Here is a 21,587-nt window from a genome sequence, read left to right as displayed (position 1 = left end):
TCGCCGTCATATAACTGGAATATTGCTGAGTGCTGCGTTAAACAACAAACAAACAATCACAAGGCCCGAATACCCATCAATTCAGAAGCCTCTTACAACTAGCGCGGGTTGCAAGGTCCGAATGTCCGGGTTGGCTTTGTAGTATTGCTTTTGATGTAATGAAATGAGTACTGTGTTATTTGGACTGACTTGTTCCATGTGGTGATAGTGGTGTTCCCCTTCTTCTCCAGTACCGCCTCCTTGATCACCTTGTCCGCCAACATCGGCAGCGTTGGCAACACCGATACTCGCCGTCCCGAATCTTTGATTCCCGGAGTTGTCGCCCCTGAAATGTGACGGTTCTGATCAGACACATCATTTTCATTTTACGCAAGGACTGCTCATTTATAAGGGATGGTGGTGGTGGTGGTGGTTGGGGGGTAGATTGGTCTTAGACCAGCATCATATTTTGCTAATCCCCCATTTTAGGGTACATTTTTTCATGCCGCCCACCCCCTGTAATAAATGTCCAGTCCCTAAAAAATGTTCAAATTTATACATATATTTGAAAAAGTAGAACTTCGGGCTTTCCTCCCACAAACTAGCATGCCGTGCTTTAACTCAAAACATTGTTGAAAGCGGCGCAAAAGCAAAAGTTAACTCATTCAAGTTATAGTAGCTATCCTCGATTAATAAGTGTATTCCGTCTCTATTCTATTATGCTAAATATTCTTGTCGCATTTGTCACCATAGCTTTATTTTCAGTCCGATTCGTATCATGGTATGTCTAGGTCTAGAGATATATTACACTGGGTAATCGAGGATGGTTTATCACGCTATAATAGCGTTATATTTCCCTGGATAATCGAGGGTGTTCCTGAGGCATTGAATAATAAATCTGTCTGGCGCTGGACATTAAGGGCCCAAAGCAAGGACTGGTCGATTCGGGGTCAGTATACTGTGTCTGAGTAGGGTATTCATGTTAAACTGCGGCATGGTATCTCAGTGGGCTAGCACTATAAATCGGCATCAGTACGGCAGACACACAGGCGTGCATGCACGACGCTATATAAGTGAAATAACCTTGCACTACGTTAAACCCCATTTCACCTCAACTAACCTACATCTATGTATGAAATGAGATCGTTTGAATATTCACTTGTTTGATGTGTGCGACATAAGCTACCACTGCACTCACTTACCATCCTCGTCTTCGTCTTTGTCGAGAACGAGGCTGATGAGGCGACATAAGGTGTACTTCTCCTCGACATTATCAGCATCAAATTCAAATTCATTGTCCTTGAACTTTAGAACTATGTGCAGTCCTTCCTGTTGAAGAAAAGGGTCAAAAACAACAATATACAAGGCTTCCGCCAGACAGGTGCACAGGTGATGTATGTTCAATCGTCACCCGGTTCAAAACATCGATCGTCTTGTTTGACCTACTACCGCTATGATTTGTTTGTTTGTTATTTAACGCTGCACTCAGCAATATTTCAGCTATATGATGGTGGTCTGTAAATGGTCGAGTCTGGACCAGACAGTCCAGTGATTGACATCATGAGCATCGATCTCTGTATTTGGGAATCGATGACATGCATCAACCAGGTCAGCGAGTCTTACCACTCTTACGGCACGCATGTGTGTGTGTGTGTGTGTGTGTGTGTGTGTGTGTGTGTGTGTGTGTGTGTGTGTTTGTGTGTGTGTCTGTGTGTGTGTGTGTGTGTGTGTGTGTGTGTGTTTGTGTGTGTGTCTGTGTGTGTGTGTGTCTGTGTGTGTCTGTGTGTGTGTGTGTGTGTGTTGTGTGCGTGTCTGTGTGTGTGTGTCTGTGTGTGTGTGTCTGTGTGTGTGTGTGTGTGTGTGTGTGTGTGTGTCTCTCTGTGTGTGTGTGTGTGTGTGTGTGTGTCTGCACATGTGTGTGTGTGTGTGTGTGTGTGCGTGTGTGCGTGTCTGTGTGTGTGTGTGTGTGTGTGTGTGCGTGTGTGTGTGTGTGTGTGTGTGTGTGTCTGTCTGTCTGTGTGTGTGTGTACTGTGTGAGTGTGTGTGTCTGTGTGCACGTGTGTGTGTGTGTGTGTGTGTGCACGTGCGTGTGTGTGTGTCTGTCTGTGTGTCTGTGTGTGAGAGAGAGAGAGAGCGAAGATTGATAGCTTCATATGAGTAAGTAACTAAGTGAGTGTGCTTTTACGGCGCTTTTAGCAATATTCAAGCAATTTTCAGAAATGTTTTTCACGCACTGATCCCATGTGAGGAATCGAACACAGGGCTTCGGCGTGACGAGCGAACGCTTGACACACTTGGCTACACCACCGCCCAGATTCAGATGACTCAGGGCGTGACTCACTGACAGTCAACATTCAGCTTAATATAGGTTACCCTGCAAATATAGCATGCCCGTGTTTACGTAACATTTATTTTCCAGTACTCTCTCTCTCTCTCTCTCTCTCTCTTGTAGCGGGTTGCGGAATAATCAATAACAACTATTCTGTAAGACATATCTGTCGCTAGGGAATACTGAAATGTGGAGTAGCATGAACGAGTAACTCGTTCCCGTGAAGATCGAAGTACCCGTGAAGATCCGGGTTAGAATAGGTAGGCCTTCAGCAACCCATGCTTGCCGTAACAGGCGACTATGCTTGTCGTAACAGGCGACTATGCTTGTCGTAACAGGCGACTATGCTTGCCGTAACAGGCGACTATGCTTGTCGTAATAGGCGACTAGCGGGATCGGGTGGTCAGGCTCACCGACTTGGTTGATGCATGTCATCGTATCCCAATTGCGTAGGAAGAAAACGAGCGCGTGCTCGTATTATGCAGGTGTAATGTTGTCACTGTATGTTTACTTTACCTCGGAGTCGAAGTGTTGCAGCTGTTCGAAGGTGTAGGTCTTCTTGATATGTCCTCTCTGTATAAGGAAGATACTTTCTCCTGGGAAGTCTAGCTGTGGATGAAGCAATGATAACAAATAGAGAACCTCATATGGGCGTCTTTTGATATCAAATATATCAACAGGAGTTGCGTCTATGCGTCTATATAGGATCTTATAGGACGCCCTGGTTTATCGATAATCAAACTAACCATTTCTTGTAATACATGTGACAAAAGAACAAGCTAGGGTGAGGCGCGAAGGATTCGTGTTAAATTTGAGGGGAGGTGAAATGGGGTTTAACATCTCGTCAAAGACTATATAGCGACGTGCAAGCACGTGTGTGTGTGTCTGCTTGTAGCGATTTATAGTGCTGGCTCACTGAGATACCACGCCGCAGTTTAACACGAATACCCCACTCAGACACAGTATACTGACTCCGAGCCGACCAGTCCTTGACCCTTCCATTCCTAGCCCAAGACAGGGAAACAACAAGTACCATCTTTTAACTTCTTTCGGTATGACGCGGCCGGGGATGGAACCCCGGACCTTCCGCTCCCCGGGCAGATGCTCTACCACTAGACCACGGAGGCGGTCCTGTGTTAAATTTGAAAATTACGGGAAAATATTAATCATTGATAGTAATGTTATTAGCAATGTACAAAGGACTGACAACTAATATTCGTATTTTTGGACTTTCGGCGTAAGTACATGGTGGTGGGTGGGTGAGTTGGGTTTAACGCCGCTTTTAACAGTATTTCAGTTATATCACGGCGTGTCAGCTTAATGTGGGAGGAAAGCCCGAAGTGATGGAACCCCGGACCTTCCGCTCCCCGGGCAGATGCTCTACCACTAGACCACGGAGACGGTCCTGTGTTAAATTTGAAAATTACGGGAAAATATTAATCATTGATAGTAATGTTATTAGCAATGTACAAAGGACTGACAACTAATATTCGCATTTTTTGGACTTTCGGCGTAAGTACATGGTGGTGGGTGGGTGAGTTGGGTTTAACGCCGCTTTTAACAGTATTTCAGTTGTATCACGGCGTGTCAGCTTAATGTGGGAGGAAAGCCCGAAGTGATGCAGGTCTTAGACGTTGACGACTTCGGTGAAACCCACGAGCACGGGTATGGTGCTGACAAACCTAGAAACATAATCGGGGCGAACCTTGATTCGAACCCACAATCATAGGTTTCTGGCGTGCCCAAGGGACGTCAACTCTGTACAGCGAATCGTGGCGCCTTAGACGACCCGGCCACCCGTGCCACCCGTAAGTACATGGGTATGGCTAAATGATTGAAAATGATGAGTTTTTAGCAACTTGAAGAGAAAATCTGACCATGAGCAGGTCTGTGACCCAAGATGATCGTTTACCATATCTTGTGCTGTCTTTATCTACATCTTCAGGACAAAACCGGCTCGGGTGATCAAAACATTTTCATTTTCAAATATTATATAAATGCAAACCTCTAAAATAAATTGTCTTTCGACACGGTACCTATACATTTGATGTTGTCATGGTCCTGTGAATGCAAGTGTCGTCGTGAACAAAGTCTAGTTCTCATTCGATAACCTAACCAGAAGTTTTGCTAATTTAATAAATTATGCATATTATTTATAAATTATGCAGAAAGTGTAAGCAAAACAAGTCCCTCGTTATACCTTGGCGTTTGAAAATGAGATAACATTATGTTTAAACACATTTGTTTTACATATCATTATCCGATGGTCACGAGTGTAGAAGTATTGTGCAGCTGAAATCGTATGGATATCCTACTATCACATATCAGTGACAATTTATCCCATGGTATGTATTCATTATGCATACTGAAAGGCGTTACCCGCGTGACCTATGACCTAGGCTCGCCGATCCGAGGCGCTGTGACGTAAGAACATGTCTGAGTGTTAGTGGTGACAGAGTGTCCGTCCGGACAATACCTCACAGCGTACAATTTGGGTTTTATAAGAGGGAGACAGTATTGTTCGGCCAAAATAATCTTCCTCGTCCGCTAAACAAAAGTCTGGGGACATCCCATCATGGGTCACGTGAGAACGACCCTTCATCAGAGCATCTCTTATGTGGAGGAAATTTTCAAATTTGCTGCATCAGTGACAAAAAGATGTCCGATGCAATTCCCTATTTTGACTTGTACCATATGTTCCAGTGATTTTTGCAAGTGACAATTGACTTCCCTTTGCATGTGTTTGTGACGGGTTCCACCGATGGGTCAGGATACGCTCATCTTTTCGGGAACACCTGGTGTCTTCACTATTTGATAGTGATTCATAAACACATGCTCGTGATATAGTCGCCATCACACAATCGACTCTATTGAACATGGAAAGGGTTTTGTCGCCTTTATTTACCAGGTCGGGAAAGTGACAGTTAGAATGTGTTTTTTAATCATGCAACCTCGAAATGGTTAATACGGGGTATTCGAACAACAGTTACGGGCTATTTACGACCTGATTATGTAAAAAATATCGTCAATTTCTCGCTCAAATGGGATAAACACTTGAAACAAAACGGAAGTTGGAAGTACTGCCATACAATCTTTTAGACATCTTTTAGACATTCAAGAATGTTCTTTTGTTCGGTTTTCAAATTTTGTATCGATATTTTTCAAAGCGTAGTCTAGAATGGAAGTCGCCAGTTTAAAGCTCGAGGAAATCTGCTTTTTATTGGCTAATGTCACCTTCTTGTTAGTCATTTCATTGGTCGGTCAAAGATCGGGAAAGATCGTTCTGACGTGACCTGTATTGGGATGTCCTCAGATCTTTGTGTAACGCTAGCAAGCACATCTGATTGGAGCCAGTAGTTGGGCGTTTCAGTGACCACTTTCTGCTTATCTCCCTGTAGTATATCACTGTCTTTACACATGTGTCCGGTATGTTGTGATCTTGTGCCCTCTAATTAGCAAGCGGTTACCCAAATGAACAATGTTTTAACCGCTTACATTAACAGAGTAAATTTAGACTAAGCCAGTCATTGACATCAATGATGGTAGAGGTAACCGGTTTGGTAACAACTGAAGAAACCTTTCCAAGGACACATCCGACAAACCAAGCTGGAATATTGTACATTTATGGAATATATTCTGACAAAATGCCTATGACCACGACCCATGCTTGCTGTAAAAGGCGCCTCTGCTTGACAACCCAGTGATTAAAATCATGAGCATCGATACGTCGACACGTGTGTGTGTGTGTGTGTGTGTGTGTGTGTGTGCGTGTGCGTGTGTACGTGTGTGTCTCGTGTGTACGTTGTAACAGACTATGATTAAACGTCTTCATTAATAAGCTGATGTGATATGTATCTCATGATTTCCGGGAAGATCCGGGGTAGAATAGGTCTTCAGCAACCCATGCTTGCCTTTAAAGGCGACTATACTTGTCGTAAGAGGTGACTAACGGGATCGGGTGGTCAGGCTCGCAGAGTTGGTTGATGCATGTCATCGTACCCCCGTCCCCAAACAAAGCCTATGAACACGTGTGAGCTAACCTTCTGAGATGTAAAGTCTACTAGGCGACTCAGATACCCAGGGGAAACATGAACACAGGTAGGACGTGGGTTGGTGTGCACCAAGCTGGACAGACTCTCACTCCTGGACAACAAGTCACGTGGGTCAGGACTCTCTCACACAACAACTCCGGTAGCGGGGGCTTTGCAGTGAGAGCTGCGTCAATCACGTATGGTAAACATATCACAACAGTCAAAGCTTACAATACACCCGCGGCTCACAGAACATGATATGTCACGCACATAGGTAACGGACATCGTGGGGGGCAGGGGTAGACTAACATTTCGTCTCTGAAATGAACATATCGTACAGAAAAAAACAGTTCAGTTATCTTAATAAAAATATACTTAGTCTAGTAATATAAGGGAGCCCAGTGACTCTCTTCATTTTCAGATACTGCAGTAATCTAGACTTGCCAAACATTATAGACTTGCATGGGCTGTATTTGATATATATTTGTATCAGGATCTGTAAAACAGACCAGGGGAGGGGGTCCTAGGTCCGGAGCCTACCCTTTTTAAAACCAAAATAATGTAGTATGTTGTAGACAATTCCATCCCACCCCCACTGCGAGAGGAGTTTGATATTTTGGACACCTCCCTTTTAAACATGCAGAATCCACCCTTGGACCTGGATCACGATGATGTTTTGTGCGCGTGCGTGGCGTATTCATTTATGGATCACTACAGCAATACCTTTAAACCATGGCCGGTTACCTGACGAGCAATTCCATCTTGATTCGCCTAATTAGTAATAAGCACATGGTTTTATTTGTTGTTGAACGCCGCACTCACCCATATTAACTACATGGCGGCAACAAGCATATGGAACAGGTTGTCAAGCGCGGGACACAATGGATACGAGTGACATTGGGTCATGTTTATATTTCTTTGCGAATGTCAACCGACAGACTCTTGTTGTGAGTAGCCAGGCAGTTGGCTGACATATTTTGAATTCTTTAATACTCAGTAGCATATTGTATAATGACAACGTTTTTAAATAATAATAATAATTACTGATAGTTTCACTTGTTTACGCATTGTCATTGGAATAAAAAGAGCAATATAGTTGGGTGTACTGAATAAATATCATCTAAAGGTTTGGCTCTCTTGGTTATTTGCCTTCAGTTTGGTAGTAGATAAGCGCAGTGGTTGAAGCGTTCACGCTTTTATGCTGAATGTCCAGTTTGAGCTCCGCGTGGTTGTGTCACGCCATATTGCTGCAGCATTTTTAACATGTGGCATAAAATCTTACTCACTCGTCCAACTATAACTTGTCAAATATTGTTTTCATGAACATGACGTGCAAGTCACATATTAAAGAAATAATAATAAAACTCCTCCCTACAGTCAGTTTCACAAGAAACAAGAATATTATGTTAACTTGCCTGCTCATGGCGCTCGTGTTTCACAGGAAATGTAAACGTAAACGTTATTTCATGCCAAGCGAAATGACGTCACGGATGACGCTCAGTAACAACAACATATACTGCCAGGCATAAGAAAGTATACAGCCATGTTTGATGGTGGCTAATATTAAACAAACATGTTATTTGATAGAGGTATCAGAGTTGTGTTAACATTCGCAGTTTTATGGTTCCTGTTCTCAGCCTCGTAACGTTTTGATGACATTTATAATTTTTCTGTCAAATCCAATTTTCAAGTGCATACTTTCTTTCTACGGCTGCATATATGGAGGAATAAAGAAAACGTATTCTCATATTCTCACCTGTAAGATTGCCCGTTTGCCATTTTTCTTGTATATTCCAAAGTTGTGTATTTTAACGTGCAGTTGGTCACAGGAGGCCATGCTGTCGTCTGCCGACCCCGCTGAATCCTGAAAAATCAACGGGCGACACGCCAATCAGGGCATATAGCAATTTGTTTACATTCATGACATTGCTGGTCGGCTGGTCCCAACATCAATCCATCAACGTGAGTTGTTTAATGATTGATAAACACATTCCTCAAAACACCTCGTGCATAATTAGCCGACTAATCGTATGACACGTGCACACTGTCATGAGTGCTATTAATAGACATTGTTATGGATCGATATTGCGAAACCCCGTTGAATCGAACTCCGTCATCTCGAAAAATCGTTTAATGCTTTTGTCACCCGATTAATGTCGAACATCCGCACTCCACTTTTCTCGAAATACGGTTATCTCGACATGTATTCGACTTGGCGTTAACGATGTTTCGCTGAAGATAAATTATGTGTGAATGTATGGTAATAGATAAAAAATGTTTGAAGGTCTAGGTTTAAAAAAATGTACAAATTGAACTCTTGCCAGTGAACATCCAAGGGATTCCGGGTCAGAATAGTCCTCCGTAACCTATGCTTGCAACAGGCGACTTAATGCCTCGGGTGGTCAGGCTCGGTGACTTGGCCAACTGTGTGTGTCATCGTACCCTGGCGGCGTGAGACGATGCACATAATATCAATCACTGGTTTGTCCGGTCCAGATTCGATTATTTACGGGCCGCTGCCATTCAGCAGGAACAATGCTGAGTGCGGCATAAAACAACAATAAAGAGAGAACAAAACAAACAGTTTAAGGGATTGCTAAGCAGTGCTGTCATAACGTTTAAGTGACCCGTGAAGATTCCGGGGTAGAATAGGTCTTCAGCAACCCATGCTTGCCATAAAAGGCGACTATGCTTGTCGTAAGAGGCGACCAACGGGATCGGGTGGTCAGGCTCGCTGACTTGGTTGATGCATATCATCGTATCCCAACTGTGTGTATCGATGCTCATGATGTCAATCACTGGATTAACTGGTCCAGCCTCGATTATTTACAGACCGCCCATAGCTGTAATATTGCTGAGAGCGGCGTAAAACAACAAACGATGCGATGATAACGTTTAAGTTGAGGCTCAACCTCGAGCTAGCATCCTTCCCTTAGGATACGTCGTGGAGATGTGCCTACATGCCTCCAAGCGGTGATCCCAAAATGAGGCCTTCATTATCGTGCTAATTTTAGCGTTGATCACTTCACTGGTGACATTTTGACGTGTTTAGGGTCACGTGTTAATTAGGTCTACCAGCCTTTGGGTATCACTCGATGACATCCTTTAAACACTAGATATGCGTTTGTTATTTCAAATTCTCGTGCAGTTGGTGGTCTGAAGGGGCATCTCAGCGCTATATTCCGCCAAGACCCACGACACATGCGTGTTGCTTACATATTGGTAACATACTGTGTGACATGGCTTGGTATGGTGTCTTTAGTTGCCGTGTACGGTGACATATTAGGTTAGCAGAAAAATGTTGGGCGTGAGCCAAATTTATAATGCCGAAACGTTTACACTGTTTGGCATCTTTATCGCACATGTCATGTTAAAATGAAAACTTGACAATTACAGCCGGTATGAATGACAGGGGGCGGTCGCGTAGCCTAGTGGTTAAAGCGTTCGCTCGTCACGCCGAAGACCCGGGTTCGATTCCCGACCTGGGTACAATGTGTGAAGCCCATTTCTGGTGCCCCCACCCACCCCTCGTGATATTGCTGGAATATTGCTAAAAGCGGCGTAAAACCATACTCACTCACTATAAATGACAGGACCAGTACAAATGTTTCCGATACAACGCTTTAATGTAAATATAAACGTTAACATTGGAATATAGAATGCACTAAATGTGAACGTTTAAAAAGGTATTATAGCTAAAATGGGTAGAATTATCATAAAATGTAATGTTTTCAGGAATCTACAGTTCACTATATTGATAGCAGTCCTCTTTTCCCTTACGACGGGCTGCTATCTATTGCTATGTGAAGTCATTGGCGTCAGGTTTCTTGTTTGTGACGTCATCCTATAGTATGTTCTATGACGTTGATATTTGTAAATCACTGACCTCCGTCTTTTTCTATAAGTCTTATTCATAAAGTCAGGGACGTGGTTACGTTAAAAATTTATGTCTTTGCACATCATTATTAACGATATAAAGACACAAAACAGTGTCGAATAACGAATTTCTTTACCAGAGTTTTCATGTGAAATATGTGACAACCATCTTGGATTTTCACTGATGATATACGGGGTCATGTGGGGTTAGTCGATCTGCTCTCTGATTGGTCACTGTCACTGTGAGACATAGTAGATCTTTTTACACAAAATGAATTATTTATGGGAAAATTAATTATGAACCAACTTCCTGGTGGTAAAAGTTTCCCGCACAGGGAACACGGATAATGATTCGCGTGTCTTTATCGTTCCCTGTTCCTCTTCTCTGTCACTCAAAAAGCAAGAGTGAGTGAGTGAGTTGGGTTTAACGTCGCTTTTAACAGTATTCCAGTTATATCACGGCGTGGCAGCTGAATGTGGGAGGAAAGCCCGAAGTGATGCAGGTCTCAGACGTTTACCACTTCGTAAACATTAGAAACATAATCGGGGTGAACCGGGATTCGAACCCACAATCATAGGTTTCTGGCGTGCCCAAGGGACGCAACTCTACACAGCCGAAAAGCAAGAGCTACCTACCCTGCGTTTGAAACATGGCTAGATAACTCTGTTAAAAGAAATATGTTAAATCCATATTATTGATATTTTTTACAAGAGAACGAAGTTCATAAGACAAGAACATGCCTAGTATCTGGTAAAGTACAGTGGGGAAAACAATTTGATTCAATCTGTGTCTCGCTCTGTCACACCGTTTCACAGATTCCCCTCTCTACATTGTAATATGTTAATTCGTTGATAAAAGTATAATTATCTAAATATGTTATCATCGAGCAAATCTGTTGATAATATTATGTGTTCAGTGTATGGCAAGAAGTAATGCTATGAATTAGGATAAAACACATGACTAGATATATGTCATAGGATGATGATGATGATGTTTATGTACATAGGTATTGTATTAGTGCTATTATTATCATTCAAAATGAGAAGCTGTGAATTTTGTTCCATGACATGCGGCTGATGCCCGCCGTGCAGTAAACGCATTCAGTATCTTATTACCCATTTCAATTATAGGAAGCGTGATTCGTTGATAGCCGTACGCAAAACAGCTCAACTATATCCCTCAACTCATGTTTCCACGTCTTCAGCAATCAGATGGGAAATGAACCAGCGGTGATGAGGGCAAGACAGATGTCGGTGTGTCTGTCACGGTGATCTACTGTCTGATTACTGGCAATCCACGATAAGCTGAACGAACGCGTTTGAGACAAGTAGGCGGTGCACAGAATTTGGGCCAACATATTTGGTTTGTTCAATAACCATCAAATAGCCAATTCCCTTCCATTTATTTAACCACCTGAACAAGTAATAAAGGAGACCAGTGAGACCGCCTCATCGGTTTCATATTTAGATCTGTGCATCAAGATTCAGAGTGATAAAACACTCCCCACGTGGCTGAATGACAGGAGGCATGACTTCAACTTTCCAAACGTCAACTTTCCCTTCATGTCGAGCAATATTCCAGCAGCTCTAGCCTTTGGTGTCTACATTTCATAACGTTTGAGACACAATCGAGCATGCTCTTTCAACAAAGATTTCAAAGAGCGTCATACGACTCTTGCTCAGAAAGTGTTGGATCAAGGTTACAACATTCAAGGATTTAGTAAAACTTTCAAAAAGTTTTATGGTAAACAAGGGAAGGACATTTGCAAAATGGACGCATCAGTGACAAAATTGTTATCCGATGCAATTCCCTATTTTGACTTGTACCATATGTTCCCTTGTTATTTAGGTGAACAATTGCCCTGTCTTGTAATGTGTTTGTGATAGGCACCACTGATGGGACAGGATACGCTCAGCTTTTCGCGAACACCCGGTATCATCACTGTTTGATAGTGATACATAAACACATGCTTATGATATAGTCGGAATCGTACAATCGACTCTGCTTTTGGCAGATATTTCTAATGAATATGGAAAGGATTTTGCCGCTTTTATTTACAGGTAGAGAGGGTGTACGTATGTTATGCGTCATGATGCATGCCAATGAAATTGACTACTCCCCCGTGGACACACGTGTTGCTCATAAGACTATTCAGAGGTCTCTAAAGTCGCTTTATAAAGTTAATTACAAACAATTAAACATGTCAAAGCTAGGTAAGCATGGCTACATCTTACATTCTCAGGCTCGAGAAGTGACCTATAATGTCATAAATTTCATGGAGAAAGAATGTGCTACTAGTTGTTAGCCGAGAAAGGACAGCATGACATTGTTTGGAATTCGTTATCATAATATAATAAATGCAAAATATAATTGTAAAATGGCTGAAATATTATGGCTTTTTGTAAATTGCCTAAGTGAAGATTTCAGTAATTTTACACATTGACTGTAACGTGTATATGACATTGACTAGGCCAATCAACATCGTGCAGTTGTGAATCGACAACTATGATAAATGTGCGTTACTGGCTACAGCTTTAGGCGATATTTATAAAAGATGGAAATATTTGTATAAATATGAGTTCACGTGGTTCAAACTTATTGCCTTAAACTTAAGGTACATGTGTCCTAATAAACTAAAAAATACCAAGAAAGAGACACATGGTTTGTTTGTTTGTTTGTTGTTTAACGCCGCACTCAACAATATTCCAGCTATATGACGGCGATCTGTTAATAATCGAGTCTGGACCAGACAATCCAGTGATTGACAACATGAGCATCGATCCACGCAATTGGGATCGATGGACATGCCTCAATCAAGTCAGCGAAACTGACCACCCGATCCCGTTAATCGCCTCTTACGACAAGCATCGTCTCCTTTTACGGCAAGCATGGGTTGCTGAAGACCTATTCTACCCCGGATCTTCACGGGCCGAGACACGAGGTAAACCTACACTGATACCTTGCATGAGAAATGATGAGCTATTTGCTTGCACTCCCAACGTAAACGAAAATCAGTAGAGGGACACTACTCACTGTATGACCAAAACGACCGCATACTGTTTCAAAACATATAACATGTGGAAGTATAAATAATTATTTGTTTAAAAGATTACTTCACAATATTGTAGATTTCAATCGATTTCGAGAAAAAGAGAATTGTTCACACCACCGGTCATTCGAGATAACCATTTTTGAAATAGCCGAAGTCGACAGCGCTCTACATTTAAGGGGGGACAAGGCCCGAGCAAATGGGCAGTCCTGGCAATTTGGTTCAAGTCGTTAACAAACCACATTTTCAGTCTGCTTACTCTAATCTAAATTTGTAGATCAATCTAACAATCAATGATGACCTTAATTACACAGTGACAATGTTTCATGTCATGCATGACACAATTTACAGACATGCTTCCAGACAGACAGACAGTTAAGCTTTTTTTCACACAAGCCAAAATTGGTTTCTGATCATACATGTTTGTAATAATTAATGCATTGAACACGGTCTATCGTAAACATTTTGGTTTTTTTGGTACCTGTTAGATAGTCTGCTAATCACAGACTGTGGAACACTGAACGTATTGGCCACTAAACGCTAATAGCCCGTAGGCAGATACCACATCGCTAGTTCATACACAACCAGGGAATGAAATCAAGTAAACTGTGTGATAAGTAGAATCAATACGATCGATGGAAATAATGGTTCACAGGGATTAGTAGACCGACTTTGAAAGTGTCGAACGCTGAAATGACAAAACTACGCACGTGAGTGGGGCCACTGCGTGAGGCACGTGCAAACTATAGGGTGTGTTTTGGTGTTAAAGTTCACAGACATAAACGCTCTTGCATAAAATGTTTGTCGTCAACACTTATGTTTATTCTAATACTTTGTATTAACATATATACTATGATCCCGTGCGTTTTTTTTAAGAGTGTATATTACAGCGTATAGACCTAGACTGAAATGGAGACCGGACCTTACATCATAGTCTCCCTTTAAAGACATGGGCGGTGTTCGCTCAACTGCGACATTTATCACAACTATATTGTACACAGGCCACCGAATAGTTACCCTCATTTTCCAGTCTAATTTCTGAAATATTCGGAAAGTAATGTTTACGATGTCATTAACTTTGACTTTTGTGAAACTATGAGCAAATGCGATTAGTTCAGTCAGTGGAAAAAGTTTGAGGCGATTTTGGAAATAGAACGTTCCCGTCGACCGACTGTACCAGGTAACGTCATCGTCTTACGTGAACACGTGTACAAAAGCCTATTGGGGTCAAAATTTAAATATTGAAAAGACACGAAAAGAAATTCGTTATAACGGAAAAAAGATTCGTTATTACGGAAGAAAGATTCCTTATTACGAAAATAAATTCGCTATAACGGAAAAAGATTCGTTATTACGCAAATAATTTCTTTTCGTGTCTTTTCCTTATTTCAATTTTGACCCCAATAGGCTTTCGTACACGTGCACTTCTTCAGTTAGCAATTTACATTTTATATAACCTCTGTTATTACAATCATATATCGTATAATGAATGTTTTTTTATATAAAGTGCAGTTTGCTAACGGGCGTAAATAAAAAATCCCCACATTCGATCTGCACATGCTTATAAATAACACTATATACTACAGGACCCTTGGTATGAGTGAGTGAGTATGGTTTTACGCCGCTTTTAGCAATATTCCAACAATATCAAGGCGGGGGACACCAGAAACGGGCTTCACACATTGTACCCATGTCGGGAATCGAACCCGGGTTTTCGGCGTAACGAGCGAACGCTTTAACCACTAGGCTACCCGATCGCCCCTCAGGACCCTTGAAGGGATCGGGTTCTCAAGCTCGCTGACTTGATGCATGTCACTTTATCCCAATTGCCTAAGAAGAAAACAAGCGCTATTATGCTGGTGAGCTTATTACATCAATCGCTGGATTGGCTCGATTATTAACAGATCGCCGTCATATAGCTTGACTATTGCTGAGTGAGGTGTTTAACAACAAACAAACAAACCAATTTACTACAGATTTCGCGATATACTAGTATTCAGGTTATAATATTCATGTTTGAAAAAGTGCTACATTAGCTTGTAAAATTGTATTTTCAGATTACAATTAATGCCTGAACTATATGTGCATACTTGTATCCGCGTTGGAAATTTGTTTTTACGTGAACTAGTCACATGACACCGCGACCCGTGAAGATCCGGGGTAGAAAAAGTATTTTATATATATATATATATATATATATATATATATATATATATATATATATATATATATGTGCGTGTGATAAGATGTGCGTGTTCTTAAAACGACACTCGGCGGTTGTCTTGTCACTGAGTAACGTGATATACGGTCGTATGTGACCAAGTGACGCCACGATTTCGCTTTACAGCGGGACAAACAAGCACGTTCTTCGTGTGTCGTCAACCTTCTTTCTTTTCTTTCCAGTCTGATTGTTCGGCTAGTGTAAAAAGTTATCTCTATGTGTTCAGCCACCGAGATACCCTTTACGTATTATGGTTTCGGATGTATCGCGTAGATTGCCTTCATTGTGTGAGTTGAAACATAAACGCCCGGTTTTCGTTGTTGTGGGGAGCTAGAATGAGAGCTACGACCTATCATGCGCTTTTTTTAAACTTACAAATCTGACACATTCCTATGCATTATCATTTGCAATGCTCGAGCGCTATAAGGCTTTTACAGTAGCCCATAATTGATATATTGTTGCTGAAACTAATACACAATACCAACAAAATAAATAATCATAATAATTTATAATTAGATGTAAAATATTAAAGCAATATTTATAAGATTATGTCATACATTATATCACTTGTAGTTAAATATTGAACCGATAGTAATGACTTATATCAAATATTATGACAGTGTGAAAATAGATATTGAACCAACATTGACACTATCATTACAGCATGTCATATAACAATGACCATATCCACACTATGTCAAAGTACAACATCCAGCTAGACTGATTACATGATATAGAAACCCAAATTCGCCGACCATTGAAAGTCAGCCACCAGTTTGCCATTTTAACCAATAACACAAAACCTTCTTTTAAGCAGAAACAAAGAAACAGACACAGGACACGTATTTGCGTCTGGGACACACCTGCAGATAGAATAAAACCCAAATCAAAACAACGACAATATGAAAGCCGTGATCGTTAAGAAATAAAATATACTGAAACTGACTTACATAATCCATACTATCCATATCGCGTAGACTATAACCATCCACCCGGCTCGACTCAGTGTCAGACTGTAACTGACAAGGTTACGGGTGTAAAGCGGGTATTTCCTCTGGGGCCCGTATAATACTCAACCCGGAAGCTATTCGTTCGTCCTAATGTAGGTTCATAGTCTTGGCCAGACGTTGCTATATGAGAAGTAATATTCACGTTACGTCTAACGACATGTATCGATTATTTTGAAATCTGGGCGTTACTTCGAGGCGTCTGTTTTCATTCAAAGTGACAATTCAACATTTTAAGCATTCATTGGTGTTATCTGTATTCCTTGTGGGTAAACGACCCTCAAATCAATTGATTGTCATTTCTAACAATGTTAACAGTTGGGACATAAACGTTCCATTTTAAAAGAGGAAAATACGATGCTTGTGACATAGTAATGTAAATTTAACATCAGGTAATAGATAACAGATTGTTTTCCAGCGGAAACAAGATTTGATTAATATTTATGCCTTTGCATGTAAATCACAGTTATCAATCTGAATGGAAATTATGTGAATATCCGTTGAATATCGATTCGTAACATGAAGCATATGCTTAATATTTCATAAATACGATAAACAGTTTGATCCCCCACATACTCATGTCCCCCCATGTATTGTGTACATATTATGAGCCGTATGTCACCTACCGTTATCAATCAGTACACACTATCAGTCCATATACTGTGCCAAACAGGTAAAAGACACGCGTCAAGATAACCACCTTGCTACCGCATGTAGTTAGGCCCGTTAACATTTAATGTGTCAACGGTGATAACATTGCTGATCACATGATTTGTTCCTCTTTCATGGTGATTGATGGCTGACCTCGCGGTCACGTGGTAACAGAAAGCCAGAGAGTCTTATCTTGTAACATACCCAACCCGGAAGTAAATTCTGCACCTGTCTGTGAGGACATCTGAGTTGTGATTTACGCACGCCTTGGGGGTACGGCGAGAACGGTCGCCTCCAGCACCTCGGTTGTTTCGAGTCGTGTTTAGGGGGATTGGTTGGTTAAAATGTCTGACGTGGCTGAATATGTTGTCGAACAAACTGAGGGCATGTGTCGTTTCTTAATCAATGATTGTTTGATAAACAAATTCTCTTTTTATAACCTACGAAGTAATATTGTTGTGGCGCAAAGCAACATTCATTCAATCAATTCGTGATTTTCACGTGTAGGAGTATGTATGTAAACATTGTCTAGAATTTAACCGTAAAAGTATAAAATGGTATTATATTAATTGTTTCAATTATCAATAACTGCAGTCGTATTATAGAATTCGTACCCCATCCTTGTTTACAGAACATGAGGATTGGGAGGACATTGTGGACTGGCGGATGACGTGACCAGATCGTTGCTCATGCTGTCATCCACTGGTTTGCCTGGTCCAGACTCGATTATTTACATGGCACCGTGATAGTGCTGGGATGTTGACAGCAGCAGAGTCACTCACGATAAGTTGGACAGGTGATGGTTTTGACATATATTCTATTTTTATTGCACCTCTTTTGGGAAATGATTATGCAGTCATACTTTTGAAAATAATTATGGCCGCGGAGATGATGCTTATCCTCATCACAGATACAAAACAAAAATAACTTTAAACCATTAATTCATAAATGTCCCAAACAAGTAGAATGGGAGTTCCACGGAATCCCGATTAAACGAGGATAAATAATTTTTTCAAAAAGAAATCTATACAGTAAACTACGGTTATAACGAACAAAGGGACCACTTATTTTAGTTCGCAAAACCGTAGTTCGTTATAAGCATATATACAACAAATGGCTGGGACTAAATAATAAGTTCGCTATATCGGTCAGTTCGTTATAAACGTAGTTTACAGTACTTGGGTTCAAACTGTTAACAGACCATTTTCAAATGACGTATGACGTATGATTGTAGTTTTAACAGACATGGTATATGCGGTCAGGACAAACAGTGTCAAAATAGAACCACTTGATGCACCTTGTCCTTAAAACGCCGCCACGTCAAGCGCGACTTGCTCATCTAAAGTAGATTTCGTTGTACATTTAAGACTCGTTTTGAGTTTGACGAGGAAATGAAGGCGATGGATGTGGTTAGTAAGAGGTGATTACCACAGGACGCCCATTAATCAATACAAACGTATCCCGGTCAGTCACAGAAATTTGATCTTTGTTTGTTTGTTGTTTGTTTGTTTAACGCCGCGCTTTTCCTGCTACATGACCGCGGTCTGCAAATAATCGAGAGTGGACCAGACAATCCAATGATTGATATTGAATCGATCCACACAATTATGATACGATGACATGCATCAACCAAGTCAACGAGCCTTACCACCCGATCCCGTTAGTCGTCTCCCATGACCTATTCTAACCCGGATCTTCATGGGTTGATATTTTTATGTGAAATTTCAAAAGGCGAACGGGTGAATGTTGTTCACGTCGCTGTCAGCAAGATTCCGGTTCTTTTCTGGCCTGTAAATAATCTAATCTTAATCAGCCAAACCAGTGACTGAGAGAATGAACACCAATCCAGGCCATCAGTACGATGACAAGGTCGCAGAACCTGATCCCCCGTTCCATCTGAGCTGACGATCACGACATGTCAAGCATTGTTTACTGAGAACCATTATACACAGGAATGCAGAGAGTAGCGAGAGCTTGTGTTATAGATATATCACGTCTATATAAATAAAAGACATATAAATTCAAAGTAATAACTGGAAAGAATTAATACAAAATGTTTTATGAACTACATTCGTATTTTACAAATACAAAACGTTTAAACAATATAATAATTTCCATGACGCCACTTGATACGAATTCTGTAGCTGTAGCGACCCAATATCATCCTCGTGGTTCCAGGGAGTTGTACACGTTGCTATGCCCTTGAACCAAAGACAACACGCTCTCTCCACGAGGTCATGCATTCTATAAAAAGCGTGACACGTATACATCCGCTAGCACATGAAATACATGCATATATGAAATTAGAAACTAAGGACGATATCGAATGTATTCAATATTGAATATCATATATCATACATCTTGTTGACTAGTGGAAGGTTCCATAAAAAGATTTCTCGGGCACATTTGTCTTGAATGTGATGAGGGAGGTAGGACTTTAAAGGTATTTTTTAAAATTTGAAAACATAAGTCCGGAGGTAGGATTTTTTTGTCTTTTGTTCCTACCAAGAAGACCAAGAAACACAACTGCGCACACATTGAATTCGGTTTCTTAATACAGTGACAGCTGTCAAGTTGTCAATGTCACTGTGACATACACATTTGGCCGATAAACATGTCCACAATCAGCTGAAACAACTGCTCGTGCCGCTAGGTGGCCGACGTTGGCTTGTGGAAATGTAATACCGGGCATTATTGATGACTTAATCTTTTCCTGGCGTCTCCGCATGCAATGTCGTCTATGTCCAAAGTCCACAATCGTCGTAACAAAGGATCGTACTGGGTCCACGAGCGATAAACTTCAGGGCATATGCTTCGTCTGTTTGGCCAAAATTATAAACAAAACCATATATTCTAAAAAAAACACAAACTATTAACAGTGGTACAAAAAAAGTACATGAAGATAAAAAATATATAAAAACAAGATAATGTTGTTATAACTGGTATAAAGATGACATTGCACTGCATGGACACATTTTTACACACTTTACTACCAGTGTCCATATCTTGTTCAGAACATCTTGTCCCTATTTGCCAATCCAGTGTGGCAGATGGAATGAAACCCGATTTGATCAGAAATGGCCGATGAGTGTAACTATATATCTAAATGTGATAGTTTAAATCCAAATAGACATGTGTACCTGGCAGTAAGCGTCAGTGCCCATTTATCAACGTGTTGACGTACTCCACCGTTTCAATGTAAGTAGACTATCTTATTAAAATTAACTGGCAAAATGTTGTTAAATAGTAATATATACCTTCCAATAACTATCTTTCCACAACCATCACTCTGATCTCATTTAGAGGCGGTCGGGTAGCCTAGTGGTTAAAGCGTTCTTTCGTCACGCCGAAGACCCGGGTTCGATTCCCGACATGGGTGCTATGTGTGAAGCCCATTTCTGGTGTCCCCCGCCGTGATATTGCTGGAATATTGCTAAAAGCGGCGTAAAACGTCACTCACTCACTCACTGATCTCCTTAAAACCGTCAACATGGTAACTATGTATATTGTGAATAAGTTGGATTCTACGCCGTTTTGAATAGTATTCCAGTTATATCACGGCGTGTCAGCTTGGTGTGGGAGGAAAGCCCGAAGTGATGCATAAATGAATAAATATCGAAACATAACTTATTGTGGGTTAGGTCTCTTCGTGGTCAGGCTATTGAACGCAAGTTTACAGACATACGGAATATTCGATTACCGAGTGCATTAGACAGAATGATAGCTTCTCCGATGAAGATGCCCTTCTCTGTAGCCACATATTTTGTCGGACGGATATAGATACGAGAGAAATCGATATGTCACTAAGTGGATAGTAAGTGACACGCAAAATAAAATACATATTAATAAACAATGATATAAAAATTAAGTCTGCGCCATGTATATATACACATGTAGACAATGTGATACCACCACTTCCACTACGAATGTTTACCGAGTAATTATATAAACTAACCACGAACCTTCTTGTTCAAGCAATGCCGCTAAATCTAGAACCAAACGAAAATAGTTTACTTAAATAACATTGCACAAAATCCCAAAATATTATCAAGAGATAGAAAGCTGGGGCAACTGCGTGGGTGCAGATCATAAGATAGTTCCTGAATAGGTTCTCGTTCAACGTTCAATTTCCGTCATAATAAAAGACAACCTCAGTGGACTCCAACTTTGACATTCAGTCCTCCGCGAATTAGCCAACAGTGAGAGTTCCCAACCAGCGAGGGTTGATAGAGGAGTTCTGAGCCTCACACAGAAGGGATTGCCTATTCCACTGTTAAGAGGTGGGCAGCAGAGTGCAAGCGTGGCAGGGAGTGCCTTGAACACGACTCCCATCCTGGAAGGCCTGTGACGTCAGCAACACCAGAAATGATCCTGAGTATGATCCCAGTATGGTGATGACCGAACGATGATCGACTGAACGTCATATTTCTAGTTCAGCAGGCA

General features: G+C 41.1%; 1 protein-coding gene across 2 annotated transcripts in view; it reads right to left on the bottom strand.

Moving 5' to 3' along the window:
- The window catches only part of LOC124113014 (formin-like protein 3), a 43,421-nt gene extending 25,745 nt beyond the window's left edge, over nt 1-17,676 (bottom strand). Inside the window, exons 1-5 of one of the 2 annotated variants that reach the window (XM_046473247.2) lie at nt 17,120-17,676; nt 8,096-8,203; nt 2,825-2,917; nt 1,182-1,308; nt 190-325 (exon numbers count right to left, since the gene is read on the bottom strand). In XM_046473247.2, coding sequence (XP_046329203.2) covers nt 190-325; nt 1,182-1,308; nt 2,825-2,917; nt 8,096-8,176 — 437 coding nt within the window. In that variant the 5' untranslated portion in view covers nt 8,177-8,203; nt 17,120-17,676. The other variant, XM_046473246.2, reaches the window with a different exon arrangement.
- Nucleotides 17,677-21,587: the final 3,911 nt, after the last annotated feature.

The sequence above is a fragment of the Haliotis rufescens genome, unplaced genomic scaffold (assembly GCF_023055435.1).
Source record: "Haliotis rufescens isolate VD_foot unplaced genomic scaffold, xgHalRufe1.0.p SCAF_19, whole genome shotgun sequence".
NCBI lineage: Eukaryota > Metazoa > Mollusca > Gastropoda > Lepetellida > Haliotidae > Haliotis > Haliotis rufescens.
Note: the sequence above shows the minus strand (reverse complement) of the source record. Positions and strands in the feature narration are given on the sequence as shown.